Source organism: Colobus angolensis, unplaced genomic scaffold (assembly GCF_000951035.1).
Source record: "Colobus angolensis palliatus isolate OR3802 unplaced genomic scaffold, Cang.pa_1.0 Scaffold57, whole genome shotgun sequence".
Classification (NCBI taxonomy): domain Eukaryota; kingdom Metazoa; phylum Chordata; class Mammalia; order Primates; family Cercopithecidae; genus Colobus; species Colobus angolensis.
Window position 1 is genome coordinate 12,853,531 of NW_012119265.1, and position 17,933 is coordinate 12,871,463.

Here is a 17,933-nt window from a genome sequence, read left to right on the forward strand (position 1 = left end):
CAGGATGGTCTCGATCTCCTGACCTCGTGATCCGCCCGTCTCGGCCTCCCAAAGTGCTGGGATTACAGGCTTGAGCCACCGCGCCCGGCCACATTTGATTATTTCATTCAGTATGCCAAAATAAATTCCTTTTGAATTAAATAATAAAATGTAAAAACAAACTATTAAATAACAAAACATAGGCAAAAGTTTATATAATGCCTGGGTGTGAAAGGACTTTTTAGGCTTAAAAACTACATACAAAACTATCAAAGTTGGTCATATTTGACTATTTAAAGATTAAATATTTCTGCATGTCAAAATCAGAGTCAAGTGGAAAAAATATTTGTCATACATGTAATAATAGGTTAATATATAAAGCACACAGTTTAAAAGGAAAATGTCAGAACCCCACAGAAAAATGGGCGAAAGCTCTGAATAAAAAAGATAAAACAGAAAATACAAATGGCAGATAAATTGATGAGAAAACATTTACCGCACTAATAAAGAGAAGCAAATTAAAACCAAAAGATACCAATGTAGCAAGGTTTTTTCTTTTTGATAAGAGTCAATGCTACCAAGAGGTTGGTAAAAGAGACACTCATGCTGCTGGCAGAAGAGCAAGTCTGTACAACCTTCTCGAGACTTGAACACCTGAAAACATGTCAAGAACTTCAAACATTAATATACTCTGATCCCATAGATTTCTTCTAAAAATATATCCAGAGAAACTATTAGAGATTTTTTCAAAACTTCATGAACAAATAAATTAACCACAGCATTGTTTAAAAAAACTGAAAATAATTGATAAGGTCTTCAACAATAAAGAGTTAAATAAATCTGATAAGATAGAATATTACACAGTTGTGAAAAAAGTCTCTGGAAATTTAACAACAGAAATGCTTATAAGACAATATTAAGTGAAAAAGGATACAGAACTCTGTATAAGCCCAATTAATTTTGAAAAATCATATGCAAGGAATTGTTAAGTCCTACTGGTGAGCAAAATGGACAAAAACCCTGGTGCTCATGGAATCTGTAATCTGTTGTCTTGCTCGCCACTGTATCCATAGAGCCCAGTACAGTGCTCAACGAATATTTGTTAAAGGAACACTAACAGGAAAGAGAACAAAAAGGAAAGGATAAGCTTGAAAAATAAGCCGTGCCTTCATCTGGACCAGACAAAGTGATGAGGTCTCTCTCCCTATGACCTCCTTCGTCTGTGCTCCATAACCCAGGAGAGAAACAGCAGCACTTATCAAGACTGACGGCAACTCATTGTGTGAGGAAGCCAAGAAAGTATCAGTGGAACAGCAAGCACAACACAGCTTCCAGTGCATTTGTACAGTGAAGGTGACAGACACATGACTAAGATATGGTCAATTAGCTTATAAATCAAGTTAGCAAGACAAGTTCAAAATCATAAAAAAACAAAAGAATGGGCCAGACACGGTGGCTCACGCCTGTAATCCCAGCACTTTGGGAGGCTGAGGCGGGCAGATTACAAGGTCAGGAGATCGAGACCATCCTGGCTAACACGGTGAAACTTGGTGTCTATTAAAAATATAAAAAATTAGCCAGGCGCAGTGGCAGGTGCCTGTAGTCCCAGCTACTCGGGAGGCTGAGGAAGGAGAATGGCATGAACCCGGGAGGTGGAGCTTGCAGTGAGCCACGATTGTGCCACTGCACTGAGCCTGGACAACAGAGAGAGACTCCGTCTCAAAAAAAAAAAGAAAAAAGAAAAGAAAAAAATGCAAGGAATTTCTCAGTACTGTACCGTCCTGGCCTATTTGAGACAATTTTAAAAAATGAGTGACCACTTTCAGTTACTGCAGTGGAAAGAAAGGATCTTTTATGTACTACAACTGTAAGAGCTTTAACTCTTTCCTCTTTGCACATTTAGAATTTGACATTCCTGTCTGATGCAGCAGGAAGGAAGAAACAACACAGAGAAGCAAGGAAATTTACTTTCAACTGTTATTAGCTGTAGTCTCAGGGGTCAAAGATGTTTCAAGCAGACAGATGTTTCCCCAACAGCAAAAAAAAAAAAAAAGAAGAAGAAGAAGGATCTCCTTTTAAAAGATACGGTTAGTAGTAATAGGTACAAACGTTCTTAAGGGGTAAAATCCTAGAACCTCAGCAAGATAGAAAATAGTCATCATATCAAGTTCAGAATTTCAGAAAATCCAGATTGTTCTTATCATATAGCAGGGAACTGGACCTGGCCTTATAATCTACTGTTATAGTTGTCACAAATAAAATATTTGAGCACTGAATATGTTTTCATATCAATCAACCTCATTTCATCTTTAGAAAATCCCTATGAGTATCTCCATTTCACAGAGAAGGAAATAGGCTGGGAGGTAAAGTCACAGAGCTAATAAGTATAAAATCCGGGACAAAGAGGCTGCCATTCATACAGGGTGAATTTCAGGGGACAGGTAGGAAGGTGACTCTTTACCAACATTTCACTCCTCACCATATCCTGGATTCTATCAGTATTTCTCTGATTGAGGTAAAACATCCTCTTAATCTAGAGTTATCAGTGGATGAGTTAATTTAGTAAATTGCTATTTGCCATTTGCACACTATGAATTCCCTCAGTGCTGCTTTTCTTAACTGGCAAAGAGCAAAGAGGTGGGGCTTTGATAGAAAAAGGAAGGGAGCTTTCAGATGGAAACGTAGGATGTTGCCTGGGTGATTGAGGGACAGGCAAAAAGAGAAAAAAAGAGTAAGCAAGAAAGTGACTTCAACAAATCAGGGCTGGCAAGGGAGAGAGAGTGTAGCAAGGACACGCAGGGAGATGGGCTGACTGGCCTTGAAATCAGGGGTGCGCAACTTGAAGTTTGTAAACCAAAAAATAAAATCCTAAGGCCCCTCAACCATCCGAATGGGTCCCTCCTCTTGGCCAAGGGCATTACAAAGTCAACCCAAAAAATAAGTTTAGGCCATGATGGGAAGAGGGAGCCAGATATGGTTCATTATACCCTCCTCCCTTTTGGAATCACTGATAGAACAGACCCTTTAAGTCCCCTAAGAAACATTTAAAATCTATTCTCTCTGAAGCCTGCTACCTGGAAGCTTCACCTGCATGATAAAACCTTGGTCTCCACAATCCCTTAATGTAACCCAGTCATTGCTTCCTATTGATAATAACTCTTTCAACCAACTGCCAACCAAGAAAATCTTTGAATCGCCTGTGACTTGGAAGCCCCTGCTTTCAGTTGTCCTGCCTTTTCAGGCTGAATCAATGTACATCTTACATGCATTGATTAACGCCTTATGTCTCTCTAAAATGTATAAGACCAAGTTGTGGCCTGACCACCTTGGGCACATGTTCTCAGATCTCCTGAGGGCTGTGTCACGGGCCACTTATCACTCATATTTGGCTCAGAATAAATCTCTTCAAATATTTTACAGAGTTTGATTCTTTTCATTAACACGTTGATTAAAACAAACAAACAAACAAAAAACAGTCCAGAAGGAATTTAGAGAAAGTTAGGGAAATAATCTAAACCCAGCTCAGAAAACAAGGCGATCGTGAACTGAGACCCTCCTAGCCTAGGGGAAGAAATGTGTCTAGATCAATTCTCCAAGTCCACTGCAGCTGAATTCCTGATTTCTGACCATTTCCATAAAATGTGTTTATTCTCTCTTCCTCAGGAGCCAGCCCACCATCATGACTGTTAAGCATGCTATATAGTAAATTTAAGTAAAAGAAAGAAACAATCTTTGCAACTCCTTGTGAGCACATTTTTTCCAAGAGACACCTTTACAAGGTTGTAACTCGACGCCTTCTATCCAACACCCATGTGAGTGAAAGAGCAGTAAGACCCATTCGAGCTGGCTGTGTAATCTTGGGGTTCTGGGGTAGAAATCTGCAATTCCACCCCATCACCCAACCCACTCCCAAACACACATGATCTTCTGAACTGCTCATCAAATACTTTGTGTGCCAAACAGACCAGTGGTGACATTTCTGCCAAGTCATCTCTGCAAAATTGTTTGAAAGCAAAAGTAGGAAACTAAAGCAGTTAACAATTCTCTTGTACCTTGAATGCTTCTTTTAAAAAAGGCCTTACATCCTTCACACGACCAGACTCCATAGTGATATCCCGATGCGTAATCACTGCAGACAGCGCAGAAGTGAGCGTCCCTCTTTGAACTTGGACTAGTAACAGGGCTGGTGCAACGGTTCCCACTAACCTTCCTTTTCAATGTCTCTCTAGGGAGCAAAGAAAATATCCATTGAACAGAGCATAAAAGGAGAAAAAAGGGCTTTCTAGGGGAAAAAAAAAAAATAGCATGGACATTGCCTAATTTAATCTCTTTTTCCTCCAGGGTTCATGGTAAATATATTCCCGGAAATCTGATAGAGCAAAGCTTTTGATACTGATATCATATCTACAAAGAGCCACTCTGTGGGGAATGACTAATGTTTGAAAGTGGGTAGGTGAGTTTATGCCCATCCACGTGATGCTGATGAGCATTTGTCACTGCAGAAGACCAGTCATAGCCATGGGGTGGGGGGTCCATCTCTAAGTGTAATGAAAGGAGTGGCTAGATCAAATCTTACCCACAGGTCTGAACCACAGGCAGGATATGCACTGGTCTTCTGTAGTTACTAGAGTTCACAAACACTGCATGGATGGGCCTGAAGGCACACAACCACTTTCAAACATCAGTCATTCCCAACAGCATTGCTAAGCAGCCCTTCAGACATTTTAGGTTCCCATTTAAATGGAGAACAAACATCTCACTCTCTGCAATTTCAGATAAAGGTCTAGATTTAAAATAACTTTCAGGTCGGAAGCAATGGTTCATGCCTGTAATCCTAGCACATTGTGGGGGCCAAGGTGGGCATATCACCTGAGGCCAGGAGTTCGAGACCAGCTTGGCCAACAAGGTAAAACCCTGTATCTACTAAAAATACAAAAATTAGCCAGGCATGATGGCACACACCTGTAATCCCAGCTACTTTGGAGGCTGAAGCAGAAGACTGCTTGAACCTGGGAGGCAGAGGTTGCAGTGAGCCAAGATTGTACGACTGTACTCCAGCCTGGGCAACAGAGTGAGACTCTGTCTCAAAAAAATAAAATAAAAATAATTTTAAGAGGAGTAGCAAATGGACTTTAAGTTACCTTGAGATGAATGTGAGACAAGAAAAAGGGGGAAGAGAAGAGAAAGGGAGAGACAAAAAAGAAGAGAGAAGAGAAGAGAGAACAAGCAAGTGCCTGGCCTGGAAAGGCTTGGAAGGAAGCAGGGGCTTGAGGTTCATAAAGGAACAGAGAGTCTAGCAAGGGAGCCCCAGGCAGGCCCCAAACACACCTGGCTAGTTCCTGATGTTGCCAGGGCGTGGTTCTTTTAGAAAGGGAATGGTGAAGGTATTATTGATTTATAAATGAAGGTAATTATATCATGGATTAATTTGCCCCAAAATTAGCAGAACTTTGATTATAATTCATGCTCAGAAACAAAATATGTCTTCCTTTAAAGAAGGAAGAAAAAAAAAACCATTACTTTAAAAAAGTTATCCACAATGTTTATATTCTCTTCTTTATTTTACCAATGAGTAAAATGTTTTTAAAAGAAGAAAAAAAAGAATTATGGTGCAATGTTACCGTCTCAAAGTTTTATGATAATATTTGAAAGTAACGAATTTCAATATCCAATATGCCCTTAGTACTTTGTTTTAGATGTTTATCTCCCCCTCTCCTTTCTCACTATACCATCCCTTCCCTTCATACCTATTATCATTAGAAATATTAATAATTAGATGGAAATAACCCATAACATTACCTTGCATTTAAAGAGTACACATATCCTTTATAACTTCAGGGAATGTTAACTGAAGCCTATACTTCAATATTTTCCACCAATCTTTATATAATGTTATTATTTTAGTTCATGGTTAAAAAGTTTATATCAATCATCTGTCTTTTCAGGCTTTGCATGTCTAGAATTTCATTTAAGTTGTAATACTGCCACAGTTACTTTTATCCTGGAAACAATTTGTCATTAACATTAAATTGTGATTTCACTATAAGACGACTCTAAAACTGAAAGTAAAGTAAAAATTCATTTTTCAAATCCAAATAACTCCGTTAACAGTGACTTAAGTTCAGACCAGGCACAGTTGTTCATCACGTCTATAATCCCAGCACTTTGGGAGGCCAAGGCAGGTGGATCATTTGAGGTCAGGAGTTCAAGACCAGCCTGGCCAACATGGTGAAACCCTGTCTCTACTAAAAATAAAAAATAAAAATAAAAAAAGAGCTAAGCATAGTGGCATGTGCCTATAATCCCAGCTACTCAGGAGGCTAAGGCATGAGAATCGCTTGAACCCAGGAGGTGGAGGTTGCAGTGAGCCGAGATCGCGCCATTGTACTCCAGTCTGAGTGACAGAGCGAGACCCTGTCTCAAAAAAAGAAAAAGAGTGACTTAAGTTCAGTCTTTACTATATAAAGACAATAGTCATGATAGCAAATTCTCCCCACAACACTGATGTACACATACCACTTTTTAATGAGAACTAAAGTATCAGAATAGAACAGGGCATCCTGTGTTTTGAGTGCTCTGTTTTGAGTAATTAATAAAATAAACAAATTAGGCCAGGCGCAGTGGTTCACGCCTGTAATCCCAGCACTTTGGGAGGCCAAGGCGGGCGGATCACGAGGTCAGGAGATCAAGACCATCCTGGCTAACACGGTGAAACCCCCTCTCTACTAAAAATACAAACAATTAGCCAGGCGTGGTGGCAGGCGCCTGTAGTCCCAGCTACTCGGGAGGCTGAGGCAGGAGAATGGCGTGAAATCGGGAGGTGGAGCTTGCAGTGAGCCAAGATAATGCCACTGCACTCCAGCCTGGGCGACAGAGCGAGACTCGGTCTCAAAAAAATAAAATAAAATAAAAATAAAATAAAATAAAATAAAGACCTTGTCTAACATATTATTTCCTTCTCACTAAACCATAAAGTGATTTGAGAAATGGCCAGGAACTATAATTCAGAATGAAGACTGGACTTACCTGTTTACAGGTAAGGTGTGTTCTAGTGATCTTGCTTCACACCAGGGACTCTTTTGAGGTTCTGCATACAGATGTGATAACTGGCGATGGACTGCTAAAGGAGAAAGGTGTCCAGGTGTTGGCCACAACACATTTGGGCTTGCGGTCTGCCGACCAGGCCCACCTTCCAAGTTAGTGACATTGCTGGGAATGCTGTAATTCATCACAGCAGGGCTATAGAATGTCATGGCTGGATATTCATGGTGGCTCTCTACATAGGAGGAAGGTATGTATATAGAGCCGTGCTCCAGGGGTAAGATGGATTGACTGCAGTTGTAGGAGGAAGGAGAATTAAGGCTAGATGGTGAATTTTTTATATCCATGTCTTGAGATAACAGCTGAGAAAACACCTTGCAAGAAGAGGCACGAAGGTCATTATACTGTTCTCAAAGATTTGTGGGCAAGTATAATGGCTGTAAAGAAACACAGAGGATATTGCCAAGTTAGTTAGAGCTACAGGTGTAACTATGAAAATTTAGATATTTTCATTAAAAAAATACACACATTTGTATGAGATTACAAATACATCCTGAAAATATATATATGAAAATATTGGCCGGGCGCGGTGGCTGAAGCCTGTAATCCCAGCACTTTGGGAGGCCGAGACGGGCGGATCACAAGGTCAGGAGATCGAGACCATCCTGGCTAACACGGTGAAACCCCGTCTCTACTAAAAAATACAAAAACTAGCCGGGCATGGTGGCCGGCGCCTGTAGTCCCAGCTACTCGGGAGGCTGAGGCAGGAGAATGGCGTGAACCCAGGAGGCGGAGCTTGCAGTGAGCTGAGATCTGGCCACTGTACTCCAGCCTGGGTGACAGCAAGACTCCGTCTCAAAAAAAAAAAAAAAAAAAAAAAAAAGAAAATATTAACCTCAGAGGAGTGGGAATGTGAGGCATGAAACTCACATTTTCTGCTTCATTCATCTCTTCATTGCTTGTTTGTTTGTTTAATCAACAGTTTAAGCACAAGAGTTTAATCATGAAAATTTATTATAAAATAGTCTTTAAAACTAGATAACACAGGATTAAATAAAAATGAAAGTTGTTATGGAAAAATAAGCAAGAATAACCAAGTAAACCCTAAAAAAGAAGATCAATGAGCAAGGCTAGTCTCAACCAATATTAAAATACACGGAGGCCAAGTGAGTGGCTTACGCCTGTAATCCCAACACTTTGGGAGCCTGAGGTGGGTGGATCACTTGAGGTCAGGAGTTCGAGACCAGCCTGGGCAACATGGTGAAACCTCATCTCTACAAAAAATTAGCCGGGCATGGTGGCATGTGCCTGTTGTCCCAGCTACTCAAGAGGCTGAGGCGGGAGGATTGCTTAAACCCAGGAGTCAGAGGTTGTAGTGAGGAGAGATCATGCCACTGCATTCCAGCCTGGGTGATAGAGTAAGACCATATAAAAAAAAAAAAAAAGAAAAGAAAGAAAGAAAGAAAACACATTATGAATCTTCAATAATGAAAGACAATGGGTATTAGCGGAAGAGACTGACCAGTGTAACTGTGTCACTTATCAATCTGTTGCCTCTAGGTTTTGTTTTGCTTTTGTCTTTTTTTTTGTTTTTGAGACAGGATCTCACTCTGTCACCCAGGCTGGAGTGCAGTGGCGTGATCTCGGCTCACTGCAACCTCCTGCCTCCCAGGTTCAAGCGATTCTCCTGCCTCAGCCTCCCAAGTAGCTGTACTATGGGTGTGCACCACCATGACTGGCTAATTTGTTGTATTTTTAGTAGAGATGGGGTTTCATCATGTTGGCCAGGCTGGTCTCGAACTCCTGATCTCAAGTGATCCACCTGCCTCGGTCTCCCAAAGTGCTGGGATTACAGGCATAAGCCACCATGCCTGGCCTACCTCTCAGTTTTGAATGTGCCCTTCAATTTTTGCTCTATAGTAAACAACATAATTTTTGTATGTAAAATGAGCACAAAGCTGGGGGTATTGGCTCATTACAGGCAAATCTTTTTTTTTTTGAGACGGAGTTTCGCTCTTGGCTGGAATGCAATGGCGCCATATCAGCTCACTGCAACCTCTGCCTCCCAGGTTCAAGCAATTATCATGCCTCAGCCTCCTGAGTAGCTGGGATTACAGGCACATGCCACCACACTAATTTTTGTGTTTTTAGTAGTGACAGGGTTTCACCATGTTGGCCAGGCTGGTTTCGAACTTCTCGCCTCAAGTGATCTGCCTGTTTTGGCCTCCCAAAGTGCTAGGATTACAGGTGTGAGCCACCATGCCCGGCCACAGTAATAGACAATATAATATCTGAGGTATAATTCATCACTTTCTTTCTCAAAACCACTCATTCCCTATTTGTGTTAATAGAAAAAGCCCATTATAGTTACCTTTGACTTCTCCCCTTGACTCAGTTAACTTTAATCACCAAGGCACGTTGGTTTTTTTTCCCAATGCCTTTTTTCCACTGTCTGTCTTTTGCTGCCATCTTGAAGTAAGCTCTCATTACTTCTTTTTTTTTTTTTTTTGAGATGGAGTCTCACACTGTCACCCAGGCTGGCTCACTACAACTTCCGCCTCCCGGGTTCAAGCGATTCTCCTATCTCAGCCTCCCAAGTAGCTGGGATTACAGGCGCCCATCACCACACCCGGCTAATTTTTTGTATTTTTAGTAGAGACGGCATTTCACCATGTTGGCCAGGCTGGTCTCAAACTCCTGACCTTATGATTTGCCCGCCTCAGCCTCCCAAAGTACTGGGATTACAGGTGTGAGTCACCGTGCCTGGCCCAAAGTTTTTTTTTTGTGTGTGTGTTAAAATACAGGTAACATAAAATTTACCATCCTAGCCATTTCTAAGTATAAAGTTCAGTAGTGTTAAGTATATTCACATTGTTGTGCAACCAATCTCTAGAACTCATTTCATCTTGCAAAACTAAAACCCTCTATCTGTTAAACAAATTCCCCACTCCTCCCTTCCCCCAGCCCCTGGCAACCACCAGCCTACATTCTGTCTCTATGGATGTGATGACTCTAGGTACCCAGCAGTGGTGAAACCAACTATCAGACCACACCAACAAATGACAAATGCCAGGATGCACCTAGCCAATCAATCAGGTGCATGGCAACTTTGCTTAGAAAATACAGATCTCACATCTCAACATATCACCAATCGACTTGTGTAGAATTTCCACATACCCCCAGAAGGATGATACAGTCAGAGAACTGACTTCTGGAGAGTCATTAAAAGGCTAGGTGCTTTTTGTTTGGATATATTTCAGATATACCAGATTCATGTGATTCACAGATTCACTCTTTGTCAGTGGCATCTTGAATAGATAGGAACTTGGTAGCCAATGCAAAGATTTTTTCTTCCTAAGCAGAGCCATAATAAGGGGAAGGAATGATGAACTTACACCATTGTAATAGTTCTCTGAGACAGGACAACAGGTATTAAAAAAAAAAAAAAAAAAAAAAGCCGGGGGGGTCTTCTCTACCAGAGGTCTATCAAAATAAATCAACAAACCCATTCTGGTTGAGAAGCCCTCCTCTAAAACAGAGATATAAACTGGTCAAAGGAAAGACTCCCCAAAAGATTTAATTTAACATTGTAGGGCAGCGTTTTCCCAACACATCGTTTGAATGTTCAAACATGGCCTCAGTACAATGTTCTGGTACAACAGGAAAAAAACATCTCTAAAGAGTTTAATTGTTAGGCCTGGCATGGAATTTCACCTGGCCAACCAAAGAACCAGTACCCAGACATCCTGATTCTAAGAATTATTCATTTATTTGCATGTAATTTTTCTTTAATTAGTCACCATAACTAAAATAGTTGGTCCATATCCTGGGTGGGGAACAGCCCTGTGTTCTGTCCAGAGATTTCTCTCACTCCCCCAGCACATCCCCCTGTGTTTGGCCATCTCAGGGCACATCCGAATTCAGCCAGAAAGCTTTTTGTACACATGGGATCATGCGTGGTGTTCTAACATACTGGCTGGGGAACATACTATGGCTTTTGAATAAAAAAAAAAGGTATTTAAAATTCCCAATATTGACAGTGATTCATGGAGAAGGAAAAGGTTGGCCCTAGAAATGGCAGAAAGACACTCCAAAAAGACTAGACTGATTTTTATCAAAGCAACTATAAATCTAGTTAATAAGAAATCAGGGCTAGGCGTGGTGGCTCACGCCTGTAATCCCAGCACTGTGGGAGGCCAAGGCGGGCAGATCACGAGGTCAGGAGTTCGAGATCAGTCTAACCAACATGGTGAAACCCCATCTCTACTGAAAATACAAAAATTAGCTGAGTATGGTGGCGTATACCTGTAATCCCAGCTACTTGGGAGGCTGGGGCAGGAGAATTGCTTGAATCTGGGAGGCGGAAGTTGCAGTGAGCCGAGATCATGCCACTGCACTCCAGCCTGGGCGACAGAAAGAGATTCCGTTAAAAAAAAAAAAAAGAGAGAGAGAGAGAAATCAGTCACCCAGGCATGGGTGGCTCATGCCTGTAATTCCAGCACTTTGGGAGGCCAAGGTGAGCAGATCACCTGAGGTCGGGAGTTCGAGACCAGCCTGAACAACATGGAGAAACCCAGTCTCTACTAAAAATACAAAGCTAGCCAGGTGTGGCAGCGCATGCCTGTAAACCCAGCTACTCAGGAGGCTGAGGCAGGAGAATCACTTGAACCTGGGAGGTGGAGGTTGCGGTGAGCTGAGATCGCACCACTGCACTCCAACCTGGGTGACGGGCAAAACTGTCTCAAAAAAAAAAAAAAAAAAAAGGTCAGCCACCATCAAGCCTGTTCTTATGTATATTCTATCAATGGACAGAGCAGAACAGTCATTCTAGCCCCAGCTCTGCCTGAAAACCAGGCAATCTTAGACAAATCCACAAATTCCCTGAGCTGCCACATCTTCTTCAGTAGAAACAGGTACCTATTTGGTGCTGTATCTTTTCACAGTGCTCTAAGGATGAAATGAGATGATGTCTGTGAAAGGATTCTGAGGCCGGGCGCGGTGGCTCACACCTGTAATCCCAGCACTTTGGGAGGCCAAGGTGGGCAGATCACGAGGTCAGGAGGTCGAGAGCATCCTGGCTAACACAGCAAAACCTTGTCTCTACTAAAAATACAAAATTAGCATGGTGGTACATGCCTGTAATCCCAGCTACTCGGGAGGCTGAGGCAGGACAATCACTTGAACCCAGGAGGCAGAGGTTGCAGTGAGTCGAGATCGTGCCATTACACTCCAGCCTGGGCAACAGGAGCAAAACTCCATCTCAAAAAAAAAAAAAAGAAAAAGAAAAAGAAAAAGAAAAATCAGCCCGGTGCGGTGGCTCACGCCTGTAATCCCAGCACTTTGGGAGGCCGAGGTGGGCGGATCACAAGGTCAGGAGATTGAGACCACGGTGAGACCCCGTCTCTACTAAAAATACAAAAAATTAGCCGGGCGCGGTGGCGGGCGCCTGTAGTCCCAGCTACTTGGGAGGCTGAGGCAGGAGAATGGCAGGAACCCGGGAGGCGGAGCTTGCAGTGAGCCGAGATCGTGCCACTGCACTCCAGCCAGGGGGACAGAGCGAGATTCCGTCTCAAAAAAAAGAAAAAGAAAAGAAATAATTCTGTAAGGTATTATTACACATCCAAGAAGATGAAGCCAGTCTATTGGTATGTCATTGGATACACATACAGTGTTGGTTGGAATTTCCAGACAAGTTGCAATGTCTTTATGGCCACCCTGAAGATTTTTGCCTCCTAATTTTACTTTTTGACTTCTGTTCTACAGAAATCCATCACCCCTAGTCCAGATAGCTGGGCTGCTGGTAGCCTGCCAACACTGTGTGTGCAGACAAAATGCCACATATTCCTGATGCCATATTCTCAAGCTTGCAGACTAGGAGGACTTAGACAGCTCATCCCTATTCTTCTTCCACCTGCCCATCACACTTTCCCAAGCATTCAGTTCAAATGCCCCACATTTGTGTGCCCTGCAGAAGTAAAAAATTCACACTCACAAAGCAGCAACTAGAAGGAATTTCATGGAAAAGATTTTAAAAGATTTCTTAAGCAGCAAGCATCCTTGATGTGTCTAAGCAGCTGTTTGACAATTATTCGCTTTCCTTTTTTTTGAAACACGGTCTTGCTCTGTAACCCAGGCTGAAGTGTAGTGGTAAGATCATGGCCCACTGCAGCCTTGACCTCCTGGGCTCAAGGGATCCTCCAAACTCAACCCCCCAGGTAGCTGGGACTAAAAGCATGCACCATCATGCCCAGTTAATTTTTAAATTTTTGTACAGATAGTGTCTCACTGTGTTGCCCAGATTGGTCTCGAACTCCTGGCCTCAAGCAATCCTCCCACCTCGGCCTCCCAAAGTGCTGAGATCACAGGCATGAGCCACCACACCTGGCCAATGATTATCTTTAAATGTATTCTATTTATTTATTTATTATTTATTTAGAGATAGAGACTTGCCTTGTTGCCCAGGCTGGAATGCAGTGGCATGATCCCGCTCACTGTAACCTCTGCCTCCCAGGTTCAAGTAATTCTCATGCCTCAGCCTCCTGAGTAGCTGGGATTTTGGCATGAGCCACCATGGCCAGCTAATTTTTTGTATTCTTAATAGACAGGGTTTCATTATTTGGCCAGGCTGATCTTGAACTCCTGGCCACCTAGGCCTCCCAAAGTGCTGAGATTACAGGCGTGAGCCACCACACCCAGCCTTTTTAAATATATTCTTTCAAAACAAAATATTAAGGCCCTCAATTAATTTAATATTAGGAAGATAAAACACTCCAAAATCACCATAGAATTCATCATTAACAACTGATTTGCATGTAATTCTGAAGAACATGTACATCAGGAAACCCTGCTTCCTTCCAAAATGAGGAAAAGCTAATTCTCCTAGTAACCAATTGGCGCTTATTTAGTTGAATAGGAAATAGAGTTTTGAGGGGTTGAATAGGGCAAGAGGACCAAGCCTCGAAGGCAGGGGTGGGAGAGAGTTCATCAGTCTTCTTGAGTGTCTTCTCTCAACAGCAAGTCTCTGCTCTTGCCTAATACCAACAACAGCCACAGACCATGCTCTGTAGGAACTGGACCAAATTCAAATATTCATTTGGGACAGGGTTAGAGAGAATTCTGAGTGAAGAGATTCAAGATGACACGGCCAATCCAGAAGTTAGGTTGAATGCTCCCAACTCCCCTTCCAGGCCTGGGTTTGACAGTAGAACACACAACAATTTACTAACAAAATGCTGCAGTCTAGCTTTGAGGAAACATACAAGTCCAGCAATCTATCTTTCCAGGTCACCCTAACCCTCCTGTCCTCTCTCAAGTACACCCACACAAAGATTCTCCACTAAGTGCCCTTCATTTTCAAGACCTGTCATAATTCCAGCTAGGAAGGCCAACTATCCAGTTTGCTGGTTCCTCATAAACTTACCACTCTGCATATCCTAGTTACTACCACTGTAACTGGGTATGCAAGGTAAGTTACATATTTAAAATACAGGCTGTTTTTCATAGAACAAAGGAAAAACGAAAAAGACATCAATTTTATATACGTATATTAGCAGTACCTACCAATAACAGGCTCCTAACTGCATACTGAATTGAATACTGCATTAAACAGTGAAAGCTATTAGTTTACAAAAGATTTTGCATCTCTACCTGCCAGGAAAATCTAGACTTTAAGACATGAGCAGAGAAATTTAAAAATCCTGACATCTACAAATAAGTTGGGTACAGACCTAAGCCCCTATGAAGATAAATATTTTACCTTCAGCAATTGTAATCACTCTGCATTTTAAATGTCTTCAATTTGTCATTTTCAAACCCTCTTCTGCTTCTCACTATTTGATAATATGCAATTTCAGGTAGCTTTCTTAATCTCAGGTAAAATGAAAGTAGTTTTTTTTTTTAATATAGAAGTTTTAAAATTCAAAGATTATACCAGAATGATGCATTCTACTAATATGATATAAATAACTTTTAATGGCCTTGTATTTCAATTCAGGATAACTAATGATATATGCCATAACCAAAGGCTTAAATCACAATAGAATCTAAATCTGCTAAGAACTAAATCTATTAGCCTTATATGAATTTAACACTTAGTCCAAGTCTCTAGTTTCCCATTTGCAAGTAGCACTGTCTTTGCCTTGATTTATCCCAAGGTACTAGAATTCAAAATACCACAAACTGACTCATCCTATAAAAAGGGAAAAACAGGTTTTTCTTTCAAAAAAAAAGTGAAGGAAAATATGTCTAAGTAAAAGCATACTAAAGAGCAAAACTACAGATTTATTACGTAGTTTTGATCAGTCATTTTCAGGGGCAGTGGGGTAGGTGGAGGTACAAAGGGGACTTTTGGGGTGATGGAACTGTCTTGTGTCTTGTCTGTGGTGCTGGTTACATGACTGTGCATCTGTCAGAATTCATAGAGGTACACTTACAGAGGCTAAATTTTACTGTATGTAAATTATACTGTAGTAGCCTAATTTTTTTTAAGTGCTATTACATATAAAACAATGTGCTAGACACTGAATTATGACATCTAACACTCAAGCATACAATTCTCAAGGGTTCTAGATGTATTATCAAAAACTTACCATTAAACACTTAAAGTTCAGCCTTCAGTATTTTATATTTTATCCACATTTATATTCTATAAAATGACTCAAAACATCACCTAAACTTATCACAAGATGAATTTTGAATCATTATGTGTTCAATACACACTTAAAGAAAATCTCATTGTCTTATTCTTAAAAGTGAACATCTCAATATCTATTAAATGTTAATTATATGGTTATGAGTTGAATTTGCTACTAAATTTTACCTTTTCTGAATTATAAATACATTCTGAGAAATGCAAACTGTGATTAGATTTATTCACATCCCTCAGAACACTACAAAATGTGTCCTAAACATGCTAATTGATTTCAGAGACTTCTATGTCTTGAGCAAGACTTCAGTGTTAACAAGGGTCTGATGGCTTTTAAAATGAGAACGTTTCAGAAATTCATCTAAAAAATTGCTTGAACGTAAAATGCAATCCTAAGGTGTATACTCTAATGCCTATTGATAAACAGATAACTTAGTTTCCTTCTAGAACTCATGTCAAAATACATTTTCTTCAGAAAAAATAGGAGTCAAAGATGTTTCATGTTCTTTTCATAGTCACATTACATTTGCTTTTTACAACACTCTCAGAAAAGTCTTTCCTTTCACATGCTCACTTTTTAAATGACAAACATCTTTCCCCTCACTAGACACTGAGTCACGAAACTTAGAGCAAAAGTAAAACTTTCTAATGGAATGCTCATGTAAATACTAGAAATAAAACAAAATAAGGCAAACTCTTTCCTTCAAAATGTTGCCTACCACACCCAAACACAATCCTGCTTTTTAAACAGCAAGTAAAAGTAAATCAACCTTATTTTCCTAAATAGAAATCCACTCAAAGTTTTTTTTCACAAATATGACATTCACTTGACTTAATATTATCCTTCCCAGAAGAATAACACGCAGGGTGTTAGAAGGCAGTTGTTGGACTCCTCTTCAGCAAATAAAGGAGACCAGATAGAGCTTAGCTTGGTCTGCCCAGGAAAGGAGGAACGCAGCTTGCTGATATGGCTAAGGAATGCCAATTAATACATTTTAAAACCCCTATCATCTGCCTGAGACGTGTACATCTTCCCAGGCCCTCAAACTTCAATCAGAAAGTGTGTTCAACTCCACTGTCATTTCACCCGCAGTGGGGAAATCCATCGAGGAAAACCATAGGAAAAAAAAAGTTTTTCAGACATTCATATTAGCACAAGCAACCCAGAGCTCACAGCACAAACTAAATAAGTTAACTTGCCGGTATCTTGAATGAAGACATTTAATCAAAGCATACATTTTCCATCTTTCCAGTAGCTTTCAAGACAGTTGGTTTTGGTGACCGTTTTTTGGTCTTTTATTGTTCTCAACATGACTGGTTTCTCACCGCAGGATTTCAAACAAAATGAGACAATTAAATGACATCTCGAGCGAAGGGGTGCTTACCTTGCAGATAAACACACGGGCCTTGCCTTCTCTAAAATGCGGACACGTGCTTTTCCAGCATTAGGGGGCTCCTGGCGCGCGCCCCGCGGCCACCTGTTGAGGAAAACTAGCGCAGCTCCTGCAGCCCAGGCTCCGGGCGCCAGCCCTGCCCCGCAGCCCCGGGGCCCGTCGCAGCTCGAGTGGTCCCTCCCCGGCCCAGCGCTCGCCGCCTGCTCTCCGCCCTGCAAGTTTCAAGAGGCAGTTATTTCTCGCAACCACTGCGCTTGCAACTGCCTCCGGGCGGGGGAGTGGGTGTCCAAAAAGCCAGCAGCTGGAGAAACTGAAAAGATCACAAGCGACTAAACGATAAGCCCCTTCTTCCTTTTAAGGACCGAGAGGAGGGTAGAGGGGAGTAGTGCCTGAGCCCACGTGACCACCGAGCCCGGCGGTCTCAGGAGCGCCCGGCGCCGCGCGTGACCCCAAAGTGGGAGCACCCTCGAGCCGCCTCCTGGCCCACCCCCAAGGATAGTGGCGCACAGATGGCGCTCCCCGCAGCCCCAGTCTCAGATTTAAGAGGTCTGTAGTAGGGCCTGAGAACAAGCATTTCCAACCAGGTCCTGCGGGATGCCGAGACTGATACAGCCAGTCTGGGGACCACACTTCGAGGATCACGTCCCCCAGCCCCTGACTCACATAAGTGTCATTCAGTACAGAAGTCTGATTCTAAGGAGCCAGTGGTGAAACCAGAGAGGCTTTGGGTTTGTCAAATCCCCAGCAGCAAACGTTAACTTCGGGTCCTGGAGTGGCAAAGCCGTGGACTAGAGGTGGAGGGCGTGGGTTCTCAGCTCTCAAGAGCTCTCTAGGAAGGCCTTTCGCGTTGGATCAAAGATCCCAGGTACTTTCTC

At 41.9% G+C, this 17,933-nt stretch overlaps 1 protein-coding gene across 5 annotated transcripts in view; it reads right to left on the reverse strand.

The window, feature by feature from the left end:
• The window catches only part of ESR2 (estrogen receptor 2 (ER beta)), a 73,606-nt gene extending 56,182 nt beyond the window's left edge, over positions 1-17,424 (reverse strand). For 3 of the 5 annotated variants that reach the window (XM_011961970.1, XM_011961971.1, XM_011961972.1), the window contains exons 1-2: positions 7,006-7,457; positions 4,032-4,204 (exon numbers count right to left, since the gene is read on the reverse strand). In XM_011961970.1, coding sequence (XP_011817360.1) covers positions 4,032-4,204; positions 7,006-7,367 — 535 coding nt within the window. In that variant the 5' untranslated portion in view covers positions 7,368-7,457. Of the gene's footprint in view, positions 1-4,031; positions 4,205-7,005; positions 7,458-17,049 lie in introns of those variants that run through there. The other 2 variants (XM_011961969.1, XM_011961967.1) reach the window with 1 other exon arrangement.
• Between the last annotated feature and the right edge of the window lie 509 nt (positions 17,425-17,933).